Source organism: Lissotriton helveticus, chromosome 6, assembly GCF_964261635.1.
Source record: "Lissotriton helveticus chromosome 6, aLisHel1.1, whole genome shotgun sequence".
NCBI classification, from domain to species: domain Eukaryota; kingdom Metazoa; phylum Chordata; class Amphibia; order Caudata; family Salamandridae; genus Lissotriton; species Lissotriton helveticus.
The window spans coordinates 1,361,137,333-1,361,164,456 of record NC_136067.1 but is presented as its reverse complement, the minus strand read 5'-3'; the positions used below and the strand labels follow the sequence as shown (position 1 = coordinate 1,361,164,456).

The 27,124-nt window shown below is 47.1% G+C and overlaps 1 protein-coding gene across 4 annotated transcripts in view; it reads left to right on the top strand.

The window, feature by feature from the left end:
- The window catches only part of SPAST (spastin), a 589,145-nt gene that overhangs the window by 358,610 nt on the left and 203,411 nt on the right, over positions 1-27,124 (top strand). For all 4 annotated transcript variants that reach the window (XM_078649093.1, XM_078649092.1, XM_078649091.1 and 1 more), the window contains one exon: positions 16,263-16,354. In XM_078649093.1, coding sequence (XP_078505219.1) covers positions 16,263-16,354 — 92 coding nt within the window. The remainder of the gene's footprint in view (positions 1-16,262; positions 16,355-27,124) is intronic.

Here is a 27,124-nt window from a genome sequence, read left to right as displayed (position 1 = left end):
GTATAGACGCATGGACGGCGCCCACCTCAGGGTATAGACGTATGGACGGCGCCCACCTCAGGGTATTGACGCATGGGAGGCGCCCACCTCAGGGTATAGACGCATGGACGGCGCCCACCTCAGGGTATAGACGCATGGGAGGCGCCCACCTCAGGGTATTGGCGCATGGGAGGCGCCCACCTCAGGGTATAGATGCATGGACGGCGCCCACCTCAGGGTATAGACGCATGGACGGCGCCCACCTCAGGGTATAGACGCATGGACGGCGCCCACCTCAGGGTATTGACGCATGGGAGGTGCCCACCTCAGGGTATAGACGCATGGGAGGCGCCCACCTCAGGGTATAGACGCATGGACGGCGCCCACCTCAGGGTATAGACGCATGGAAGGCGCCCACCTCAGGGTATTGACGCATGGGAGGCGCCCACCTCAGGGTATAGACGCATGGGCGGCGCCCACCTCAGGGTATAGACGCATGGATGGCGCCCACCTCAGGGTATAGACGCATGGACGGCGCCCACCTCAGGGTATAGACGCATGGGAGGCGCCCACCTCAGGGTATTGACGCATGGGAGGCGCCCACCTCAGGGTATAGACGCATGGACGGCGCCCACCTCAGGGTATAGACGTATGGACGGCGCCCACCTCAGGGTATTGACGCATGGGAGGCGCCCACCTCAGGGTATAGACGCATGGACGGCGCCCACCTCAGGGTATAGACGCATGGATGGCGCCCACCTCAGGGTATAGACGCATGGACGGCGCCCACCTCAGGGTATAGACGCATGGGAGGCGCCCACCTCAGGGTATTGACGCATGGGAGGCGCCCACCTCCGGGTATAGACGCATGGGAGGCGCCCACCTCAGGGTATAGACGCATGGACTGCGCCCACCTCAGGGTATAGACGCATGGACGGCGCCTACCTCAGGGTATAGACGCATGGACTGCGCCCACCTCAGGGTATAGACGCATGGACGGCGCCCACCTCAGGGTATAGACGCTTTGACTGCGGCCGTCTCTGTGTGTTACTCTAAAAACTGCGGCCGCTCTTCGGGTGCTAACATAGGGATAGCGACCGCTCTTTGTTATTACGATACAGACCGCGTCTCTATTCGAAGACGGGCCGGGGTGCAGTGTGCGGCCGCCGGAGGTGCTCGGCCTCAGAGATAGCCTTCTCAGAAGCGGCTCATGTTCAGAGAAGCCCCGGTATCTGCCGCTGACTGCTGCGGGGTCAATGGCAGCCAGGCCCGGTGGGGCCACCGTCTGCTCAGGGACGCATCGACCACTGTGAAAGCGCCCTACCCAAAGTAAATTATTAGTTAAAAACGCGCTTTAACAACATTGTAGTACTGGGCAGGAAGGGTCCCAAAGTTTTTGGGTTTCGCCTGCCGAAGGCTGCGCTCTGCGCAGCTTTTCGGCGCAGGTGAAATCCTTTGTTGACAATAAGGACTTCGGGAACGTGCCCCGGCTCTCATTGGCTAGCTCCATAAATGGAGGCTAGCCATTGGGTGCCGGATCTGTCCGTCAAGGCCGGACCAGATTCGGGGGCGTTCCCGAGATTTTTTCCCTGGGCGGAGTTACGTTTTTTCCCGTTCCCTCCCCTTTCCCGCCGTCCGTGTCCTCTCCCGCCCCCCTCCCGCCGTCCGTGTTCTCTCCCGCACCCCTCCCGCCGTCCGTGTCCTCTCCCGTACCCCTCCCGCCGTCCGTGTTCTCTCCCGCACCCCTCCCGCCGTCCGTGTCCTCTCCCGCCGTCCGTGTCCTCTCCCGCCCCCCTCCCGTTCGTGCAACTCGAGTCAGCTGTGCCCATCAGCGAAAACAGGCAAGAGAGAGACTCTGAAGGGTACAAGCCCTCACTGCTCTCTCCTCTGCTCAGGAGAAGGCGCCGCTTAATCTTTCCATCACCGGCAGACCCCTCAGTGAGGATAATTTTACGGCGCAGATGCAGTGTTACTACCACCGCTCCCCGGCTCAGGCGCTGTGAAGAAAACAATTTCACCAGTGCGGAGCACACTTCACTACTCCCCTGGCACCAGCGCTGCTTAAACAACCGACTGCGCAGGTGCGATACTGTCTCCACGGCTCCGCGATCCAGGCTCTGTGAGGAAACGACAGCGCAGATGCCGAGCTCGAACACTGCTCTGAGGCTCAGGCGCACTTTGTGACAGGAACCGCGTTCCTTGAGGAGCCCACTCCGCACCGCACCAAGGGGAGATACGCCGCACCACTCCACGCAGACAGGCAACCTCGCTTCCACAGCCCCTGCCGCACAACGGATCACCTCAACCACTGTTGCTTGTGGCGCTCGGTCACCACAGAGATCACCACGGTGACCACTCTTCCAGACGACCCCAGCAGATCGCAATGATTCTTAGGCGAAAGTCACCGCATCTGTTACGACCAGGACGTTCAAACACGAAAACCAGCTGACTGACAGGGCTAATGATCGCACCGGAAGGTTCCCCACTCCTCACCTCGGCTCGAAGACCACAGCAACGTAGCGAGAACCTTGGAGCAGATGCCTTCAACACCACTTTCTCCTTATTGCCCGCAGCCCCTGGCCTTGCTGGAGGAGGTCGAATCATGCCCAGATCTCTTGTAGATTCGGGGCTCTTACTATGCTGGGAGGTCGCTACACTTGACCATGGTAAGTGCTATCTGTACTCTGCTTAATGCTTCTATTAACGTTAGACCTAGAGCGCAGGGTCACCCCGCTTTCTGGTGGTAAGGCGCTTTCCTGCGTTAACACAAGAGGACAGGCAAATAAACACCCGCTGCTAAGCTGCGGGCAACAGAAAGTTGTAAGTCAGAGCGCCCGGTTTGGCGCAGTTGCACTGGCGGCTACCTTACTGTGTCCGTGAATTTGTAGATTAACCGAACAGCGGCAACGCCGCGCACGCATGTTTCTTATCTTTTAGCGGCCTTTTGTGTTTCTTGTACCGTGTGGTAGAAGCAGTCAGTGGTTGCATGTTGCCTTACAGGCCAGGCCGGTCCTAGTTTCTCCGAGCCCTGTGTTGCAGTTTGCGTTGCAACCACGAACAAAAAAAAATGCGCCGAGATCACACGCTGCGCCCGGATCCCGGACAGCAGCGCCGAGATCAGTCGCCGCACCGGTGCGCAGAGGCGGGTTACCGGGAGTCTCGCAGAGGCCGCCGCTCCCAGTTGCACTGGCGGCTGCAGGTGTAGGTTAGGAAGCACCAGAGCTGTAGTTGCGGCTGGCGGGGTTCCGGTCCGAGGGATGCCCAGATGTAAAGGAGCATCAGAATGGTAGCTTGAGCCGGAGCCATAGCTTGAAGTGAAGTCTTGTACTTCGGGGGGACACCAGACCTCACAGGCCAGTTTTCGAATCCCACCAAGGCTGAAAAGGTAGCCACAGGCAAAATAGTTGGGAGGGCATATGTCTTGTGTGTATAAGAGATGTATAATGTGGCCTGTGTATTAACTAATTAAACATTTTACTTAAACACTTCTGCATTTAGACTGCGGTTACATAAAAAATGTCAGCCTGTCATTTATTTTATGGGTTCTGATGTTTTCCTTACTTTGCAAATTTGGTTGCAGTGCTTCTTACTCTCCTGTTTGTGGATTGGGCCTTCCCTCCATGATCACGCCCATCGTTGCCAGATCTCTGATTTATTCTTATCAAGTAGAGCTGCTTCCCTGCCCCCTCGGTTTTGTGTGTGCCTCTGTTGCCTGATTGCGACCCGGTTTTGTGTGTGCCTCTGTTGCCTGATTGCGACCCGGTTTTGTGTGTGCCTCTGTTGCCTGATTGCGACCCGGTTTTGTGTGTGCCTCTGTTGCCTGCTTGTGACCCGGTTTTGTGTGTGCCTCTGTTGCCTGCTTGTGACCCGGTTTTGTGTGTGCCTCTGTTGCCTGCTTGTGACCCGGTTTTGTGTGTGTGTGTGGGTGCAAATGCAATAGGTGTCGCATTTGCGAGAGATTAGGCTATTGGCTTTGTAAATGACAATGCCATTTATTTAGGTTTTCAAAGCCAACACATAAATAAAAATGTTGTCATTTACAATGCCAATAGCTTTAACTTTTCCAAAGGCGAAACCTTGCATTGTAAATGCTTGTTTATCCCTGCATGTGGAAGGAGAGGACTCAAAAGCACAGCTCAGGTCTCGTTGAAACATGGGGAGTCCTTGGACTGGTAACTAGGTAGCTGGCGATCCAGAGGCGTTCGGAATTGGACCACAACCCTAACAGAGACCACGAAGGGTGGCTTGGGGACCCTGCTGTTGTCCGCTTCTCATGGGGAATCTTGTAGAAAGCTTGAAAATATCTGACACCCTTCATCGGCACGGTAACGATATGCTGCCTGGAGAAGAGAGGAGAGTTCCTGTGTGCTGGCTACCTGTGACTGACTACATATGCTGGAGAACCCCCCCCCGCCAAACTATGGATGTCCTAAAACAGTGAGGATCTGGAGTTCTGCACTGACTACTCATGGTGCCCTTGTCGGATTTCTGGTCCACCGTAGCAAGTGGGCCGGGCTGTTGTCTACATATAGTGTTAGTCTGACTTCTAAGCCTATGTTGTTAAGGTAGGCACTCCGCCCCGTTGGAGGATGGAGTCTTTTGGTCCAGGGTGGGATCTTCTGTGGTAAAGCGCCCCTAGGGAATCCATGTACTGGCTGGGTCTTCCTTGTATAGGCTTAAGGACCATGGTGGGGTTGCTTGCATTGACTCAATAGGAGGATGTCTATTAACCCCTTGCATGTTGCCGCGATTCTGCGCCTGTGTGGCAAAATCGCGAGTGGGCGGGTTCATGACGGCCCCCAGCCGTCATCAGCACACTAGCGCTGTAGTGCATGACGGATGGGGGCCGTCATCAGGATGCAAGGGGTTAATAAATAAGGAAGGCCTGTAAACACTAGAATACATTCCCAAGCGGGAGATACCAAACGGTTGGTGGAGGCCTGTCTTGCTCTCCTTCTCCTCTTATTAATTCACCTGGACTGAGATTTTTGTATTGATTTTTTAAAAACTTTTTATTGAACAAGTTCATTAGACAGGACAATCATGTTTGTAGGACAATCATGTTTGTAAAAGCATGCACATTTTGAGTTACGTTTACATTCAGACATCGTAATTTAGGCGAACAGGGGTATGGGGGGGGGGAGAACATCTTAAACCAATGGGCACTTGGCCCCACTACCAACAATGTCTAGTATTCGGGGAAGGATTGCAATTAAGCAGTCACCGCTCTGTGCTCTGCGGAGCCCCCTCTGGCTCTCTAATAACCCCCTATAAGCACGCCATGGTGCCCACACCTTCTCCCAATTCTTGGTATACCCTCTGCTTTTGTACACCGTTTCCTCCGCCCTCTGACACCCACTCCGTCACTGAAGGGGCATGTGGGCCCCCCAGCCCTTGGCTATATTTCGCTTCGCTATCCCCACTGCCAGTGTAGGCCATATGTGTACATATCTTGGCCAGTTAGTCTCTCCTAAATTATAAGCAGAAGCCACTTTGCTTCTAGTGGAATGTCAGTTCCTGCTACTCTGACCATTATTGCTGTAACACGGCTCCAAAACTGCGCAATCCTAAGGCATTCCCAAAGAATGTGGAGGGAAGTGCCCTCCCGGTGGCAGCCCCTGATTCACTGTGGTGACGGTGCCCATCCAGTCTTATGTAAAAATGTAGAGGGGTAATAGGAGCGATGCAATATCCTGAGCAGGACCAGTCGGAATCGTACACGTTCGCTATTTCCCGTGGGCCCTGGAGTGCTTCTAGCCACTCCTCATCCTCAGCGTCCCTCAGGGCTATCAGCGGATCAGGCAAGTTATTCATAAGCTTACAGTATATTGTTGAAGTTGCTTTTTCGGGAATGGGGTCAATGAGTAGTCTTATCTTTTAGGGGGGAATGGACGTACCTCAATGCAGATGTGTCAGTAGGGCATGTGTGAGTTTCAGGTAGTGAAATCTCTGGGTCTCAGCCAGGTCAAACTCCTGCTGCAGGTCTTCAAACGGAAGTGGCGCCCCACCCCTCCACATGTCTCCCAAACGTTTGATTCCTATATTCTTCCAACCTGTAAAGCCTTGTAGTGAGAACACCTCCTTCAACCCATCATCCGACTAAAGGGGTGTCCTGCTGATCAGTTTGTTCTGCCACCCTAGTGCCCCATTTGCCTCCCTCCAACATGCCACCACTACCGCGGTATGAGCAGGCCATTTGGAGATTGCTACCGCGTGTAAAACAGTGGTTTACAGTTACCTGCTGGCATGGCGTCCCAATCTACCTTGTACTTTGGCTCGTCTCTATCCTGTAAACTCAATCATTTGCCAATAACGGCTGCGATGCCCAGTAATAGAGCCGAACGTCAGGGACAGGCAATCCTCCATCATACACCCCTCTTTGCAGCTTATGAAGTGCTAGTCTAAGTGTACCTGCCTGCCATAGCAATTCCTGTGTATCTTGGGTGATCTTTTTGAAGACCGTCGGTGGGACGGGTCAGGGGGTGTTTTGCAGAATGTTTAACAGGTGCAGTAGGGTCATCATCTTAAACCTGGACTGAGATTAGGAACATGGGGAAGGACATGGGCTTGTCTACGCTTTCACTGGCAAAGATGGATACATTCACAGCTCCTCATGCAGCTGCTGCGGGACACACCTAGAGGGGTGCTTCAGGCCAGCGGCAGACTGAATCTCTGTATATTGCAGCCATTCTCGAGGCAATCCAGGCATCCCATTCTGCCCTAGAAAGCACGTTTGGGGGAGTGAGTCTCCTTAAGCAGGAGCTCAAAAATTTTGCCAACAGGGTGTCATAGGCGGTAGGACACATCTCTGCACTAGAAGATGAAATGGCAACTCTTAAAACTAGTGTCAAGGATTCTGTCAATGCTCTGAATCCTTAAATAAATAGCAGATGTCAAATAGATATAGATGCAATAATCTTCGAATTGTTAGACTTTCAGAGGGGACAGGACTGACCGATCCTGAGAAAAATGGTGGAAGTCTGAATAAAATCCCCCCCCACACACACACACACACCAGATGATTGCATAAATTCGAAACTTTAGGGACAGAGACACGATCCTAGGCGATTCGAGTAAAGTGGAAAAGCTGATATATCACCCAGATGATGATCTTTCCTGACTATTTAAGATAAGTCCAAAAACAATGGAAATCTTTTGATTCAATGAATCAAAAACTACAGAAGATGAACTCCAATATATGCTGTTCTTTCCAGCTAAACTCAAGGTAATCCACAACTCATGCTTCTACTTCTTTGAGACATCGGAGGCGGCAGGGGGCCTAGGTGATGGAAAAGAAAGAACTTAAGTATCATATTGACCCCCTCCCCCAGGATTCATCTGACCATAGAGATCAACTACCTAATGGCACAGGTGGTCATCAAAAAGCACTAAATTACTCCAAAGTAAGTGACAACAAAGCTACTGGTTCCTTCTCCCTTTCCATAGAAGTAATTCACTAAAAACTACTGTTTTCTGCATCTTCTGCACTTTCTTCCAGCATTCAGAACGTAAATCTAAATGGCAGATATGCACGGTTGTATAGTTTGCTTGATATGAAAGGTGTGCTTCCTGAATGGATAGGCACTGAATATGCATTACAGCCATTTTTGGGGGGAATTCCCTTTTTTTTTTTGTGGAGATTTTAGCTGTATCCTAAATGGAGAAAGGTGCGAATGCCTGCCGTTGTTTTGCACAAAGGCAACCATGATGCGGGGGTTAGTAGGTGATGATGGGAAGAGTGGATGTGTGGAGGGTGTTGCATCTTGAGAACTGGGGTTATAAACAATGCCATGCTGGAGCAGTTGGCCCAACTATGTAAAAAAAACGTCTGCTACAGTAGGATTTCTTTATGATGGTGGTACTGTGTGACTTGTCAATCTTGCACATAACCATAGAGCAACGCAATATGCATGAGGTGGATCTTAAAAAGGAAGAGTTATTAGAAGCTATATAGTCAATGTTGGGGCGAAAAACCGAGGTATTGGGTGGTATGCCCTCAGAATTTTACAAAGCCTTTTCTGGAATACTGACAGATAAAGTGGGGAAAGTTTCCTGAAGCAAAGCAGAGTGCAGTGTAATCACAACCTTGAACGAGGTAATCATAGTAATGGTAAAGAAACCGGAGAAAGACCCATAATAGGTTGGGTCTTATAGGCCTGTGTCTATGATTGGTACGGATGCCACAATTTTGGCACATTTATTGGCTTAGAGACTGTTGCTGGTTATAGTATATAAAGACAAGTGTGGCGTTCTTCCTGGGAGGAACACAAAGTTGATTCTGAGACTAATGAATCATGTGCTGCATGAGTTGGAGCGGAAAGATATGAATGATGCCTTAGTAGGTCTTGATATAGAAAAAGTGTTCAACACTCTTGACTGAGCTTTATAAATCATGTTCTACACAAAATGGGCTTTGGACCGAACTCTGGGTAATCCGATGGCAGGAGTCCAATGTGGAGATGAGGTATCTAACATTTGGCTCTGGAGAGGGCCCCCCTTCCGCCATTGATGTTTGCCCTCTATATTGAGCCTCTCTGAATAAGGCTTAGGGGAACATTGTGGAAGTGGGACATCTGGTTGGGAGACGTGACATGTGGTGTCATTATGTGCTGATGACACACTGGTTTATCTTACGCAACCACACATTTTGTTACCTGTACTGCTATATACACTTCAGGTGTTTGGTCAGGTATCCGGTTTACGAATTAACACAGACAAGATGGTAGTCTTACAGCCAGGTGGCTGGCAAGGGAAAACAAATTATCAAACTGCCTGATGGTGGGTCTCAAGTGGGAGACTGATAGGTTTAAATATCTAAGTGTGACCATAGCACATATGATGGAAAACCCATACCAATGTAACATGGGGCTTGTGCTGGAAGGACGCTGGTGGCAATGGCAAAGATGATATTCCTCCATTGTCGCCTTTTGTACTACAAAAGTCCATATGTGGTCCCCCAGCCACTGTTTTTAAAGAGCTTGATAGTCTGTTGATTTCGTTAGTATGGGCTGGCAAGCGAAGCAGTGTTAAGCTAGAGATCCTGAAACTGGATAGGCAACTCTGAGGACTGGGTCTTTCTGACCTGGAACTTTACTACTTAGCTGCAGAATTACCACACGTGGTGCTACAGTGTGATGAGTACAGAAATTGGGAGAAGTCGCAATTGAATGCTGGGTGGCATTGCCTGTGTCACTTATGAAGGGAGGCAACATATCAAAAAAGAAGTCTGCGCATAGTACACCATATGGAACTTGCATGGGAGGTGGTGGTGAATAGGATATGTGAACAATCCCCCCTACGCCCCTCTAGACCAGTTGACATGAATTGGATACAACCCTTTAGTAATATTGGCAAAGATTTGATGGTAGCACAATGGAGCGAAGGGGAGCGGTGACTGTCACACACCTGAAGATCTATACCTGGGTGATCGATTTATCTCCACGGACACACAAGAACTAAAGTCTGGTGAATTCTTTCAATATGCTTAATTGGCTAGAAAAGCCAGAGAAATATAGTGAGTTCCCTCGGGCTCCTGCTACTAGGGCTGCAATGGACCTGCTATTGGAGATGGTTTTGTGTTGTGGGTTGATAACCCTCATGTATAGCTGAAAAAGATTCAAATGACTCTCATGAAGACAAGACCGCTGTGGGAGGCTCATCTAGGGGAAAAATTGACAGAAGTGCATTGTAAGGTGACTTGTGCTGGTGAAGGAGGTGTCCAGCAACACTTGTTTCCAAATGATTTAGAGTGGTAGGGGTATTTTTCAGCCTATTATGTCTGTAAAGTTCTGGATACCTGTCTGGGTGGTTACGTTAGTACTGCTGCCACACTGGAAGAGTGGAGTACAGATGGGAGAGTGGAGGGTTTGGGCGGTTAACCACACACTTTTTTATAGACTGAATGCCCAAGTAATGATAATCTAGGCATAATTGTGATATCTGACTAGAATCCTCTGTCTGTAATGTTTCAGTTTTTTTGCAAAACAATGAAATAAAAGTTTTAAAAACAAAAAAGTGGCCTGGATGTGTGTCATTGGTTTTCAGGATGCTACACATCCCATATACGCATCCTCTGAATTCTGTGGCTCCTGCTAAGGAAAGAGCATTCCCAAAACAAAGTTTTTCCTTCAGCCTAATGAAGTCTCCACACGCTTTCTACAGTTTCAGGGTAGTGTTACTTCTGAGAAGCACAGTACGCTTCATCTATCTCTGGGTACGCTTCATCTATCTCTGGGGTTTTACTTGGCAGATGAAATCTTTTGAGGCTGAAAGATTTACAGACATCTATTGACATTCTACAGTACCTGCAGATACACATCTATCCACTCGCCCACTGATTCATCCCCAATAAAAAAAAACATCTGGAAAGGTGGAGAGATTTTATTGGGGATACCGGATACATACTGTGTCCCTAAATACCTATATACTGTGTGTGGGTGTCCTAACCTTTTATTTTTCATCTCTGTGAAAATGAACCCCAGTGAGAAACACTCATTTAGTTGTTTTTTTTGTGTGGCTTTTTGGGTAGTCTTATCCACTCTCAGTGGCATGCTTCATCATCTGGTCTCATCATGGTCCCTATAAACAAGGATGAGTTTGACCGTATTGCAGATATCATGAGGTTGTAGGAATTCTAATCCTAGCACATTCCTCGCACCAAGTTTAACCATAAACGCATCACTTTAAGTGATATTTGGGTGTCCCTCAGATATTGTGATCTAAACAAAGACCTCGTCTGATAAATATCGAAACTGCTTCCTGTAATATGGTAGAGCCCATCATTGTTTATAGGGACCAGGATGAGACCCGATGATAAGGTAGCCCAGTAATAGAGTGGGTGAGGGTCTATAAAACATCCCAAGGAGGATTACTCGTTTGGGTTCATTCATGTTTTTAAAACCCCCAAAAAATAAAGGCATTGTCATTTACAATGCCAATAGCTCAAACTTGCATAAATGCAAGACCTATTACATTGCAAATTCTTGTTTCGAGTTGGGTTAGACGCTTCTCATTGCACGTAGCAGCCATTATTTAGCATGAAAATAAAAAACAGGTTGAGTGAGCCGGTGCAACGAGACGCGCGGTCGCCCTTATTTAGCATATAAATAAAAGTAACAAAAACAGTGGCATAGCCAATAGGTAGGAACCACGGACAACGGGAGGGAGGGAGGGCGGTGGGTAAGGTAAGCACCACGGACAACGGGGAGGGAGGGCAGGGGGTAAGGTAGGCATCACGGACAACAGGAGGGAGGGCAGGGGGAGGAGGCACGGACAACGGGAGAGAGGGTAGGGGTAAAGAAGGCACAGACAACGTGAGGTATGGAGGGCAGGGGGGAAGAAGGCACAGACAACAGGAGGGAGGGAGGGAGTTCGGAGATAAAGAATGCGTAGACATCGGGAGGGAGGGCAGGGGGGTAAAGAAGGCACAACAACGAAAGGGAGGGCTGGGGAGTCGATTATTTTAAGGCATTGTATGATTTTGTGGTCCGGAACAGTGCCTTTGCATAGCACCAGCAATTTTAAATATGAATCAACCATCTCTTAAAACTAAGGAGGCTTCCAGTTTGGCAGACCCCTGGGAAAAGAGCATGGTTGCTCTGAGGATGGTGGAGGCGTGTCCTGGCAAAGAAGACTATGGGATTTTAATACTAGTTCAGCTGCCAATGTTCATAAGAGCACTGCAAGGGAAATCCACAGACAGCTGTAGTGAAGGAAACACGACCCAACCACCAGGGACACTTGTGTGTAACTGCTCCCCATGTGCCAGTACTATCCGCAATACATTCAGACAGAAGAGTGCTCGACACCTGGCCCATACAGAAGAGTGCTCGACACGTGGCCCATACAGAAAAGTGCTTGACACGTGGCCCTTACAGAAGAGTGCTCGACAAGTGGCCCATACAGAAGAGTGCTCGGCACCTGGCCCATACAGAAGAGTGCTCGGCACCTGGCCCATACAGAAGAGTGCTCGGCACCTGGCCCATACAGAAGAGTGCTCGGCACCTGGCCCATACAGAAGAGTGCTTGACATCTGGCCCATACAGAAGAGTGCTTGACAACTGGCCCATACAGAAGAGTGGTATAAACCTGGCTTAGACAGAAGAGTGCTTGACACCTGGCCCATACAGAAGAGCGCATGAAACCTGGCCCATACAGAAGAACGCTCGACACCTAGCCCATACTGAAGAGCGCTCGACACCTGGCCCATACAGATAGAGTGTTCGGCACCTGATCAGCACATAAGGGCTCTCCACACCTGGGTCAGACAGAAGAGTGCTCCAAACCTGAACCAGACTAAAGAGTGGTGCACACCAGGTCATCCCAGAAGAGTTCACCACACCGTACTAAGTTAGAGTGCTTCTAACCTGAACCAAACAGAAGAGCGTTCCACACCCGGGCCAGACAAAAGAGTGCTCAACAGTCCACAGCTGGGTCAGAAAAAGAGCTGTCCACACCTGTGTCAGACAAAAGAGCGCTCTGTGCCAGGTCCATAACGAAGAGAGCTCTACACATGGTCCAGACAGAAGAACGATGTACACCTCTGTCAGACAGAAGAGCTCTCTGCACCTGGGACATACAAAGCAGAGCTTTAACTTGGGCCAAACAGGAGAGTAAGTACTCCACACCTGGGTCAGAGGAAATAGCTGTATGCAAGAACCATACAGAACAGCGCTCCACAAAGAGTTCAGTGCACCTGGACCAGACAGAAGATAGCTCAACCTCAAGCCTAGACAAGAGTTCTTCACACCTCGACCAGACAAAGATGCGCTTCGCACAATGGAAATCATATTCTGACTTCTTGAAAAAAGGAGAACAAGGAAAATATCAGGGGTATGAAAAATAAACCACACTTTGCCCACTGATAAACGAAAGAGACCTGTTAATGATATGGTGATACTTCCAAGAGGAAAAAGAGAAGACTCCTTCCCCTCTATCCATCACAGGAGAACCTAAGCAGAGTATACGGCAAACCCGGCCGTCTCCATCTCACTGCAGCAAAGCAAAGCTACCTGTCTGAGGCCACCATGGACGACCCCAGCCCGGACATGGAAAGGTTGTTGCAGTGTCACAGCTCACTGTACCTAGGGGGTGGAAGGAGGGCCCCTATCTCCTGCACCGCCGTCACCTTGCTTCCCCTCCTCTGTGGGTCTGCCGCCCAGGCTCCCCACTGCAGACATGCAGCCCCCAGCAGCTCTCTGGCCCTTGCTCGCAGGACAAGCCAGGGGGGATGGGCTGGGCGCAGACTGCAGTTTCATCTGCTCGTGCAGCACTTCTGCATGCTGCAGCCAGGCTCACAGGGAGAGGAAGCTAGCCACGGGAGGGGAGTGGAGTAGAGGGCGGAAGGGAGGAGTGGGAGACAATGGGCATGCGGAATAGTAGGGCAGGGGGGTTAGGTGACCGGGCACTGAGGAGACTGGGGCGAGGAAGCAGATGAAACATGTCCAAGAGGTGAACACCAGGAGATATTGTGTGTGACAGGAAATTCGAGCAGGAAACAAAGCAGGGAGGGGGTTGTGTAGGAGAGCGGGCTTGGGGTGGCAAGTGAAGGAACAATGCCAAAGGAGGGAAAGATAGGGGCACGATAAGCGAGAGAAGAGGGAGCGAGAAACTCGGCGGGATGTCAGTATAACAAGGTACTGTGGGGGGATGTGGCTAACTGCCAGAGCTACCAACTGTGGAGCTTGGGAACCAGGTTTGAGTCTTGGCCTCAGCTCAACATCCTGTTATACTAAGCAAATCACTTATTCTCCCTGTGCCTACCAAAAATGATTGTGTCCTCCTGTAATGTAACTGGTGCTCCAAAACCTCAGTGTCGAGTTTGCGCTATATACAAGTGACGGGCTGCTTGTACAATGAGCGTGCATCGCGCGCTGAATGTTGCAGGAAAGCATGTCATGCCTGCAGTAGTAAAAACTCATTAAAGAAAGTAGTGCCTGCAGATTGAAAAAGACGTACCCAGTAACAACCGAAGTAAAGGGCCCAGTAGCCTTGGGAGGTTACAAATTAAGACAAGGCCATACTAAGGAGGGACCAACACGCCAATTACTGAATCAGAAGCCAGCATTTACGAAGGACAAAGACAAAATCCAATGAAAAATATGGGCGGAGGGCGGGGCTTCTCTTTCATAATCCACTACAGCAACTGATTTCTGACTCAGGCTCGACCTAAAAAGAGTGGATGCTAAACGCCTCTGTGCTGCATAACATATTAAGCTATGTGCGGTATAGCTGCATTTGCCACCATTGAAAACTGCAAATGCCCAAACATCCTCTCTAGATTCTACCACAGGGATTGAAGAAGAATGTTCTTTTGATGAGCTGGTCCTTGAAATGTCTGTTAGCTTTTCTGGCTATTCCTCCGATCCCAACCAGTCTCATGAAGATGGTGTACTCTAGAGTCAAGATGATCTGTATTTTTCCTGAAAGACTACGTCTTCTAGAATTACACTTATAAGAAGCTCCACTCAAGAAGGTTCCCCGCAGACCAGACTTTTCTTCCATATTCCTCGGCCAAATAATGTATACCAAAGTTCCATCACCGAGTATGGCTGCATGGCATTTGACCACATTAGATATAGAGACACAAATGTCAAACGAGTAAATGAACTTCATTAAAAAAAGCTGAGAGCCCTTGTACCGAACCATCACATACCTTTTGGAGCAAATTATTTAGCATTTGATTCATTCAGCAAAATGTCGAAAGGAATAAGCCATACCTGGTTTAACTAGCTTTATAAGCGTGCAGTTGTCTTTCATTTAGATACATCTTGCAACCATTAAGAGTGTCCTAGACCAAATACACCAGCTAGCTTAGCGACTTATACTGCCAATGATCCACAGATGTGTTAACAATCATAAAGCGTTTGGGACTGGAAGTACCACAGTACAGGGCCAAAGGACCTTAGAAGAAATAAGGGTAGGAAAGAGAAAAATCATGGGTATTGTCAAAATCGCTGCCAGAAAGTCACACCAGACTTTAAACAGTAAAAAAAAAAGAAAAGGGAAACTGATTCACACTCGACATTCAGGCTAGTGCAAGCAGTGCTGAGTACCTCTTTTGTCTTTCAGAATCCATACTGTCTTTGAAAGAAGTCCTGTGCATGTAACGGAAGAAGCTCAAGAAAAGGGAGAGAACAAAGCCAAACTAAAGACCTGGAAAATCCATAGAGTTAAAACAAAAAATAGTAAATTTGCACAATTAGGGCAATGATGACTGCAAATTTATCAGTGTGGAAACCCTCCTGCTCATGCACGAGTGCTATTTGAATTGGGTGACTGTATCTCAAGGCCCCCCAGTCAAACAAGTCTACCATCAGAAGAAAATTCCATGGTCAGTCCAAATACCATGACTCTTGCCTCTCGAGGACCCTAATAGCAGCAGGCGCCTGCCCTCCTAACCATGCCCCAAACCCTACTGAGCAAGTGTGGAACTTCACCAATGATACCTTGATCCCCTCCAGCTTGCTACTGTGGCTATGTTCATGAGCTGCTGACATGCTTCTCCTTCGTGGGAATTTGCATTGAATTCTTAATTTAAATCTGACCTCTCCCCAGTACAAAGCACAAAACATTTTCACCCTCAAAGTCATTACCCACAGGTCCTACCAAAGTGAGCTAAGGTGCCTGACACTAGAGAGCATGCAACTGTTGGTTCACTTAAAGGGGCAATGTCACTTTTCAGATTTGTCTTTTGAAGCTTCTATTTGCATTACCTTTTCTCCTTCAATTTTTTCCCTTTAAAAAAGGATTTTGAAAGAAGTTTCTGGTCATTAGCGTTGACATTAATTACTTTTTAAAGTTGAATTGTTTTTTTTTTTTTTTTTAAATAGCGAACTTTGGCCAGTACAGCCTGCAGACAAACAACTATAAAAAAAATTCATATAATGTTGCCAAAAGTCTTCCATGACTAAAGCCAAAAACCTGGACTGCGTCCTTCCTCAAACACTATGTGAACCAAGGCCTTACACTTGGAGGGGGGTTGTTGACAGTCAAGATTACAGAATTGCAAACAGTGACACAGAGCTTTAAAACCAATGTGGGCACCAGGGATGGGATCCTAGAAGAAATTAATGGCCAGGTTGGCAATGGGCCCAAGATGACTGCATTAGATGAGTGTGGTTACTGTGGCAAAAGGGGCAATGCGAGTGGTAGAAGCAGTGTGTCAATTGGAAGTCTATAGAGAAGCTGGAATGCTGCATAATGCATTAACTGTCACAAAGATCAGGGTCCTCAAGGCCACTGTTCACTAATGTGTTATTTCTGTTGCACTTTCTTTATTTCAGATGAGGTGGATAGCCTTCTGTGTGAAAGAAGGGAAGGAGAGCATGATGCAAGCAGGCGTTTGAAAACTGAATTTTTAATAGAATTTGATGGTGTGAGTAGTAATCTACTATTCTTAAATTCCTTGTAATTTGTAAATTATTGTATAAGTGCACTTTCTGAAAAGTCATTTATCCAGTTAGTTTTGGTTTGAACAAAGAACACAGGTCAAGAGTGTGCGTAAGACACAAAGTTCTAAATGGTTGCTTACTAAGCTACATTTCCCGAGTATTTCAAACTATAGTATTCAGTCTGCTGCCTCACAATGTCTGCCCCGCATGCTACACCATAAGGTAGCCCTTCAGTGTACAATCTAAAGACCTTCAAATCTCAATATTGTAGAATGCCCTTTGTCTATTACTTGAGTAGTTTCTGATCCTTTGCATAGCAGTAAAGATTTAACTCCTTCAAGCTGCTTATAATGCAGAAATGCTTCTTCTCCAGCATTGAATCTTTCCTAGACTCATATGAATGATTCATTCTCCATTGTCAAGCTGGGAGTCTCTAGTATTGTTATACAGCAATAAACAGTATTAACATGACAGTAGATGAAACAGTATTTACACAGTAGCTCTTTCGCCTCATTAGAAAGTGTCCAAACTGTGCAAAATAGTTCCTTTTAAACCCTTAGTACAGAGAAAGGAGATGGGACTTGCTACTCCAAGAGAAAAATAACACCTCACCACTGATGGAAATGCCCTGTTGTAAGTGGATGATTACTTACACATTGCACTTCTATGAAGAACCTAAAAAAAAATATTCAATTGGGGTTTCCAGAGCTAGAGCATCAAAAGTAGCATCTATGAATACCTACAAAGGAAAACACCACCTTGTTTGAGTTTTCATGCCCTGAAAAGATGGCAAAAACATATTTAGGAAATCAAAAAACAAAGTGATTGATGGAATGCTTGAATTAATGTCAGCCACTGGCATTCACTTGGAGATGCACCCTGAACCATAATTATTTGTCCGCCATGCCACCTCAGTTTTGACCCAGCCATATGCAACTCAGTTTTTACCGTGCTCCAATGGGTACAATCCAGCCTGAACTGCCAGGCCAGATCCTCCTTGAATCTGAACACAAACAGCCCTTATTAGGACTCATCAGCCAGGTATTGCTGAAGGACCTGGCCAATTGGAGTAGAGTGAAGAGTGATTTGCATATGTCTGCATCCAAACTGAGGTGGCATTGTGGATGAAAAACAATGCACTGGGATGTGGCCTAAATGATTGAAAGTGGCTGAGATTAAGTCAAGCTTTTCATCCATCACTATGTTGCAAAAATATCTTTAGAACATTCTGTGCACACTGTGGTGTAGAAAGCAAACTTGGCCGACACTCTGTTGTCTTTCTCACTTAAACCATTGTTAATGCTAATCCTGTTGGCATGACTGAGTGGTCAGCCGTTTCCCCCTTGACATTTCATTGCGGGCAATTGCATCTAAAGTACAGTTACAGTCTCTTTCTTTCTTGCCTCGATCCTTATTCAGAGCAAAAACTCGAGAGACCGTACCTTTAACTTTTACTCTCGCCAATGGTTCTTGATAAAGGAGCCTGACAATTTCAAACATTTCAGGCCCAAGCCCAGCCTAGTCAGTGCTGCAAACATATCATTCCATTCTATACTGTCGAAGGCCATTTTGACAGCAAGGGGCATTATCACCGCCGGTTCCACCTGGGTTTTCTCAGTTAAATGCAGCACACCAAACAAACATCTTGGGTTAAGACAGGTGCTCCTGTGGGGCATAAAGCTCGATTGATCGAGGTTCATTATTGATGTAAATACCACGCGCAGTCTGGTCGCCATGATTTTGACTAGTACCTTAGTCTCTACATGTAGCAGGGATATAGGCCTGTATGAACTGAAGGTCCATCTGTGACTTACCCTTCTTGTGCATTACTACCACAGTTGCTATCCGTTGATCACTTGGCAATAGCCTCTCATCATGCGCCTCTTGGAACATATTAAGCATGTGCATGGCCACTTTATCAGCCATCCTTTTGTATAGTTCCACAGGTAAGCCCTTGGTACCAATCGATTTCCCCGATTGTAGGTCCCTCAATTCTGCAATAAGTTCTTTCACAGTAAGGTCCGCTTCCAGCGCCTCTTTCTTCATTAGAAAGTGTACGCAGCAGCAGGTCCTGCAAACATTCCGTGCAATCTGCTGTGATGGATTTAAATACCCCCTCATAGTAGGTAGCAAATATATCCACAATGGCTGAGCTTGTTGTCTGGAGCATAATATACAGAAATGCCTATGCACACACTAAATGGGACCCTGTGATTTATACAAACAATTCCTTTTTTTCCATTGAGAGTCGCTCAAACACTCCGTTGAACAATGAGGAAACTCTCCGGTGTGAAACATATCCACTGGACCCACTGTCGCACTTGGGTATGTTCGCCGCATAACTTTTTCTTGTTTTTAGTCATGCAGCGGTTGTGGGATAATTTATTCCATTCTTCTTACCCATTCTATCTACTCCTTGCACTCTCGCTCCACAGCTTTGCTACGAAGACACTCTTCGCATTTGGTCACAAGCCCCGCCGGGGCGGAATTATCACCGGTGGAGCGGTGAGGAACTTTGTGTTTCCTGATACTGTGATCTTAACAAACTTGAGAGTCGTAAAAAATTTTCTGCTCTCATTCACCCACATCCTCCCTTGACCTTGTTCTCCTTTCTCCTCTTTTCTATCTCTCCCTTTATACAGACCTTTCACTTTTCGGTTTCTGTACCGCAGGTATGATTCACCTTTTTGCCATTACACACACTGAGCACTATTAGGTATTATTGCTCACAGACTATCGTTCCGTCACGTTCACGTTCGAATGCGCTCTCCGTTTTAAATACCCATACAACAGCATGAGTTGTTAGGCACCCAGATTGCTCCGGTCTGATAAATAAACATCTGCGCATGCAGGCACAGATGGGGCTTCACATCCTTGTGTCCACCTGAGACTAGGCTTAGTACTCGAATTATGGTCCGCTCTATGGGGTGAAACTCACTGTGTGGACTCACAACTGAAGGGATGCTATGTGAACCTAAGTGATAAAAATGTACACATCGTTTCAGATGTTCTATTGTTTATATTTTGTATCCTTCCCAGCCCTGAGGAGTCGCGAACACACTGTTCCTAACGTGACGAAACATGTGGCGGCTGGTTGTGGAACCAAATAAAATCTGAAACCACAGCAACAAGCGCCAGGAAATTCCATTATTATGTTATGTTGTCCTTGGCTATTTTCAACTGTGTGTGTATACTATGACACGACTGGAATTGACATTTAGTGTGTGTGCATAGGCATTTCTGTATATTATGTTCGTGTGTATGTTGGGTAATTCTGACATACTATTGGAGCGGTTATAGGGTCATTTCCGCTCGCCAGTTGCACCACGGCCACCATTACAGCTTCTACAAGCATTGCGTACACTTCAGGCAGAGCGCCCAATATACTCTGTATGTTAAAAACCCTTTTCCTTGTATATTTGTTGTCTGGAGCACTCCCCTCTCATTGCTAATATCTAGGATATGTCTCTCTCTTTTATCCAGCCATGCATATAACTTGTTGGCTTTGCCTCCAACATTGTATAGCTGGCATTGTCGCCAGTGTGTGGCTCCTTGTCTGATGTTCCGCAGTGTTTTTGAGGTTCTGCTGCCTGAGGCGTAGCTGATGCCTAAGCTCTTCCGTTCCCCCTGCAAGAACCCCTGCTTCCACAGTATTAATATCACTTCTATCGTGGAGCACTCAAGTCTGTGCTCTTTCTTAGTGCTACCAATCAGTGCCTGTGCCAGCTTCCTCATAACAGTCTTGAATGCCTCCCACAGGACGTACCTCGAATCCACTGACCCAATATTTTCGGTGAAGTACATCTCTGCACTGTCCCTGAGCTTCTTCTTAAGGCCTCTGTCAAGAACCCTCGATCCATCCTCAGGGGCAAATGGTAGTCCCTTGTGGACCCCAGTAATGTCACTCCTACCAGGCAGTGATTGGAAATACCTCTCGCATAATGTAGGGCCGCTCTGAATCTATCTGTATGTAGGTGGTGTGTGTATATATGGTCAAGTCAGGAGAAGTTTCCTTGTGATGCAGAATAATATGTATATTGCTTCTTTTGTGGGTGTTGAGCGTCCAAAGGTCCACCATCCCCATCCCCGCTCACTCTGTCCCATGGCATTAGGTTTCCATATCTAGTCCCATCTCCACTCCCGCATTCATATCTCCATCCAGGATCTGGCATGTCCAACAACATGGTGCTTACTACCATGAGTGTTGTAGCGTGCAGATGCTTAGGAATGTATAAGGAGCAAATATTGATAATTTCGCCTTCCCTTGCCCCTGACACTGCAACATATCTGCCCTGGGGGATCATACCATGTGTGCCATATTGTAAATGGAGTGGACTGCTTGAGTAGGATTCCCACCCCGAGAGTCTGTGGTATATCCTGCGTGGGTCACCAGTTAATATCCAAATCTATTTATGGCTAGAGAGGAGTGCGTCAAGGGTGCATTCTTGCCCCTTTTTTATTCACTTTGTATATTAATGGACTAGAATTCCATCTGATCTAACTGCACACTGATACCCCGAGAATAGGGACTAGATCAGTCCTAGTCCTGTTATATGCGGATGACGCAGTGCTTATGGTACAAACATTTAGAGCATTACAAGTGTTCATTGACAGGTTTGTCTCCTTCAGGAATATGTTAGACTTATCCCCCAATTTTACTAAATCTTTTGTTACGGAAATAGGGCGTCGGGGAACTAGTATAAAAATCTACAAGGTAGGCACTGCTAGCTTAGCCAAAGTCCCGACTTTTATATATCTGGGTGTTTTATTTGATGATAAATTAAAATGGAAATCCCTGAAGGGAGAGGAAAAGGCAAAGGTGATGAGTAAAGCCCTGGGAGCTATGCACACAAAAAGTACATGGTCCCCGGGGATGATCTTAAAATTATATCAATCATTTTGCATTTCCAAGGCCTTGTACTGGAGTGAGATTTGGGGCTATAAGGTAGTTGATAAATTACAAATTACCCAAAATAAATTTTTTGCACGGATTTTAAAAGTGTCACAGGGAACACCTGCATACACTGTACATGCGGAACAGGGGGTCAAATATATTACAGACCTAGTTGCAGCTTTGCTGGGTGAATGTTTGGGCCAACGAAGAGGCTTCTTTTAACCAAGCAGTAATCATGGATTGCCTCTCCTTGGACCATGCATTAAAAATTCCCTGATTAAGATACATTAAAGATTCATTCAGTGCCCTGGGAAGAGCTGATATATTTATGAATTATAAGACAGTGAAGAGGGAGGATAAAACGTTAATTAAAGACCTATTTTTTAAAACAATTAGCGCTGAGCGTGAAGGAAAGGAGCTTATGAAGCCTAGGGTAAGACCCCACGCTTTAGTTAAATCAACACCGGGTATGGAGCCTTACCTCTCCATATTAACTAGTCCCTATGAGCGTTTTTTTAATTACTCGTTTTAGACTGAATGTTTCACCATTTAGTTGCCTCCTCTCTTGGTTTTGTAGTACGTGCCGAGAATAGAGGGCCCTGTGGCTGCAACAATAGGTCTCCACAGGATATTTTACATGTTTTCTTTTTATGTAAATATTTTACACTGCTTAAGACGTCAATTTCTTAAACCTTACTTGAAAGATATGGTGTTCAGGTAAGCTCGTGTTGCTCTTTTACATTTGCAACTCATGCAAGATGTTCGTACATTGAGTGTGGTTGTTCATTTACTAAGAGCAATGATGAGATCAAGAAAATCTAGACATGATTAAGCGCAGGAGGGTCAGTGTGGAACTAGGATGGGATGATAGTAGAATTAAATGTACTGGATAGAATTTTGGATTGTATTCATGTCACGTGGAACTTATGTAACGAATAGTGCTGTTTTTTATGCATCTCTAAAAGTAATTTTAAGCCGAGGTTTGTCCTGTTTCCTAGTAGAATGTTAATAATATTTGTATGATTACTGTGTGATGAAAAATCTTTTAATGAATTTAATATTGTTTTAATGTATGATTTTTTAATGGCGGCATTACTGCCGAATAAAGATTGTTTAATTTATTTATTAATAATGGCTCGATAGTGGTTTCCTCGAAGGTGTGTCTCCTGGAGTAACACCAGGTTTGGGGCATATCTACGTACAAGTTGGAGCAGTAGCATCCTCTTCATTTTGTTGCCCAGACCATTGACATTCCAGGTCTAAATATGTAACTCGTTGTTTGGGTGCCCCATTTGGCTACTAGCATCTCGATACCGTGGCTTCGCCCCCAACTTGCTGTGCTCAAACCCGCCCAGTGCAGCCCCAAAGTGTCCGAGGTACAGTAACACTCTCAGGGTCTACTATTCTTCCCTACTGATGCAGTCCATGGTAGATTTATTTATTTATTTATTTATATCACGTATAGAGCACATTATCACTTTACAGGTATCCTGGCGCTGAGGGCTTTTACATAGACAAGAAGCTAACTGCTATCAAACAAACTGAAACCATGAACGCGGAGTTACACAGGAAATAGCCACGTTTTTAATGCTTTTCGGAAGTTCAGTAAGTCAGTTGCGAATCTAGGGCGGATGGAAGACCATTTCAAAGCTGAGCCGCTCTAACCATGAAGGCGCGACTGTCCTATCTGCTTTTTTTACGACATTTTGCAACGTAGATGAGAATTGCAGTTTCTAAACGAAGGCATCTCCCAGGGACATATTGTTTTAATCTTCTTTGTAGGGGCAGAGGACTCTGGCCCTGAAGAGCTTTGAAAACTATGCACAAAGATTTAAATACTCTCCTCTGATTTATCAGGAGCCAATGGAGTTCCTTCATAGAGCTGGAGTAAGAGGATCTCCTTGGTCTGTTTAGTGCCAGCGTTGCAGCTGATGCTTGAACTCTGTATAGTCTCTTTATTTGATTTTCCAAGTAACAGAGTGTTATAATAGTCAAGCTACTTTGTATCACGCTTCGCAGAATCAATGTTTTTGCATGAGAGGGCAGCAACTGTAAAAGTTTCCTTAAGCCCCGGAGAAGGGCAAAGCAAGTGCCTGCCAGTTTATTTATATGGCTCTCCTTAGATAGCTTGTTGTCAAAGGTGACCCCCAAAGTTCTCACTGTCTCTGGTTGTTTTAGCGCATTCTCCTGTGTCAGTGGCCAGGAATTAGATGGGAGATTCATGGGGATTTTAGTAGCTACACAACACAAAAACTTAGTTTTGTCCCAGTTGAATTTTAGGGATTTTCTGTTTATCCAGTGGGTAATGTTGCTCATACAGTTAAGAAAGGAGACCAGAGCGTTTGAATTGTTAATTTCAATGGACAAAATCAGTTGTGTGTCATCAGCTTAATTCACCAGTCTTATGTTGTGGGATTTAAAGAGTGTTATAAGAGGCCTCATACAAATGTTAAATAGATAGGGCTTAGTGCCAATCCCTGTGGGACTCAGTGTTCGATGGTTTTGAAGTCCGAGCAGAATGAAGGCAGCAACATCATTTTACATCGATCTGATTGGTAGGAGCCCATCCAGTTCAGTACTGTGATGTTGACCCAAATCTTAGCTAATCTTGCCAGTAGTATCTTGTGGTTCATAGCATCAAAAGCAGCTGATAGATTGAATCATATCAAAACTGCCGATTGGCCACTGTCTACACTCATCCGGACCTCATCCATGGCCAGAAGCAGGGACGACTTGGCATCATGCCCTGGACTGAATCCAAACTGCTCCTACATGATATTTTAATCTTCCAGATGAAGGAACAATTTTTTGCACACAAAACGTTCTAAGATTTTTACAGGAAAGGGCAAAAATGATATTGGCTTAGTTAGGTCCAAAGGGTTCGCCTATTGTTTTTAGGGGGGTTGGTTGTGGACTTCTTCCAAGCCCATGGGATAGTACCAGATACCAGGTATTGCCATGGGTTGAGAGGAACCTAGCGTTCGAGGCATGTGGGCTGCTGAATTCATATCTATAGCATAGATCGCCGCCTAGTGTTGGGTCCGGATGATTGCACATTGTTGTCCTGGAAGAGTCTTCGAAGTATCACGAGATAGGTGGCTCCTCCCCTGGACTACAGTGCGCATGGGCATCGACTCCATCCCCAGATTGTTTTTTTCCGCCATTGGGTTCGGATGTACTTTCGTTCTTGAGAAATATTGGGCCACCTTTTTAATTAATTGACTTTGTGTATATTTGCTGTTTGTTTTATTTTATCCTCGTATTATGTACAGAGTATTGCATAGGAAAGTCTATGTATAATGCACTACACATGAATTTTTAATTTGTGAACTTGTAACCAATCTTTATTCAAAATTGTATTACATTTTTATTTGTTGTGCTTTTTATTTTTATAATAAAATACTGATTTTATAGTAATTGGCAGCCCTCGTCCTTCTACATCGATTTGTGTCCTCCTATACATTAGTTGCCTAGGTTGTTTTTTGTCAAATGATATTCCTTCCCTGACCTAGGAACTATAATATCTAAGTCTTCTGGGGGTCCTTGCTAAATATACGTCGTGTACTTTCGTTCTCTCCAGTTCGGAATCGACAATATTCTCGAGGCCAAAAGGCCTTTTTCTCTTATCGTCGGTATTGTTTGCGTTCGGTGCCCGGTTCTGTTCGGACTCGCCTCCCGAGTTTGACATCCAGGGAGTCGCGTGACTCTTTGGTGCTCGAGGCCCAGTCGGCGCAGCAAGACCCTCGACGACGCGACATGGAACGGAGCCCGTTCAAGAAGTGTCCCGTGTGCGGATCGAAGTACCCACACATCGACATCCACCCGGTGTGCAACAAGTGCCTGTCGCCGGACCACGATGAAGCCAACTGTATGGCTTGTTCACGATTTCGTTCGAAGAAAACAATTCAGCTTCGGCGCGTGGCGCGCATGGAGGCCCGGCAGTCGGCACCGGTGGACATCTTCGACAGCGAGGAAGCAGACGAACACGACGTTCAGCTGCAGATTTCACCTCCAGCGGAAGAAGTCGACTACAACTATCAAGTGGATGTCGAAGGCCTACCCGTACAAGAAGTCGTCGACGTGGTAGGAGACGACAATGAGGCCTATGGGGCCATGGAAGATAGCTCAGAGGACGAGCTATGCCCCGTTCGAACACTTACGAAGGCTCAGGTCGAGGGATCGCCTATCGGCCTTACCCAAGACCTTCTACCAAAATCCACGGCCCCGCCTCCCGGCCCGGCTACGGACACTTCGACGGAGCCGCCATTACCGAAAACGAAACCGAAAGTGAAACCTTCGTTGTCCACACTACCTAAAGTGGTTCAAGCGCTTTCGAAACCGAAACCTTCTGCTCCACCGTCGACACCCTCGTCTTCCGAGGTGTCGGGACAGCCCAGGCCCAAGAAGCCTGTCGACCCGGCGAAGTCGGTGAAATCCGTCCAGCCAAAGCAGACCAAAGGCGTCGAGCAGAAGCCCAAGAAGACCGTCCAGCCTCAGTCGAGCAAGGGCGTCGAGCCGAAGTCCGGGTCGGGCGTCGAGCCGGAGCCAAGCAAGGGCGCGGAGCCGAGGGCCGCAAAGGGCGTCGAGCCGAAGACCAGCTAGGGCATCGAGCCAAAGATTGGTGCCCCTAAAGCGGTTGCCCAGGACGCCAACACGATCAAGCCTCGGACCGAACAGCCCAAGTCATCGACGCTCGAGTCTTCACACGTTGCTGGACCGAGGTCGTCTGTCATATCGGCGAAGCCGTCCGCTTCCTTCACAAAGCAGGTCTCGGACTCCCTCAAGCGTATCAGGGACAAGGCTTTGGCAGAAGACCCCAAAACGCCACCCGCACCGAAGCAGTCGGTCCCCACCTCCAAGTCATCGACGCCACTCCTCTTCACGTTGCCGCCGAAGGTGGCACCGAAGGCCTTCGCACCACGGGCGGCGCCCGAAGCGAAATCGCAGAGTGCTGTGGGGTCGACGCCTACTCTCCCGGCTGGGGGCTTGACGCATCGACCACCATTAATGGAGGAACAGTCGGAACGTTTCATCGATGCCGACACTGGGAAGCTTACGCTTTACAAGCGGAAAATTACGGCGACGACGCCTTTGGAGTCGTATACCATTCCTTTGAAGCGCTAAAAGCCTGCTTCTGATTCACCGGTCTTGGTCGAACCACTGACTCCTCGGACTCAAAGAGTTGCCACGCCCTCGCCAACTTATTCGGATGCCGAGGATGCTGGGGATCAAGATGAGGAACCATCAGCACGTCGAGGGGAGGTCTGGCCATAGAATACTAGCCTGCAAAACTAAGCACGGTTTCCCCACTAATTTACATGATGCACGCCATCCTTTTCTTGAAATACGAAGAAACTGCTCTTTTTCATCTCGTTTAAGAAAAAGAAGAGATTATAAAAATATATTTGCCGGCCTCCAAATACGACGTTTCAGTTCTTTTACGTATCTAGGAAAAGACATTGTTACCACTCATGGGCCGCTGAGTATAGCCCTTGAATCATTTTGGAACAAGCATCTCGACCACAGATTGGGTCTCAGAATCTTGTACATTGAGTACAAACAACTGTGAAAACGGTAACCATAAACTAGCACTAGTACTTTATTGATGAAAATAGATGTGGACCCTCAAACAAATCTCACCACTATCTACATACCGATATTACAAAAGTTTGTTGTCCTGTACAGTATACACGCGAATGACGGTCACCTGATGAAGGCAGAATGCCGAAACGCGCGTAGTCAAAATTCACCGCTTTTGCCTACTACAATAGACCATTGACCGACTTGTCTTTTTGGGTTTTTTGTGATATGTGTATGTTTTCATGTTTTCTTTAAATGTGTATACCTTTAGCAAATGTAA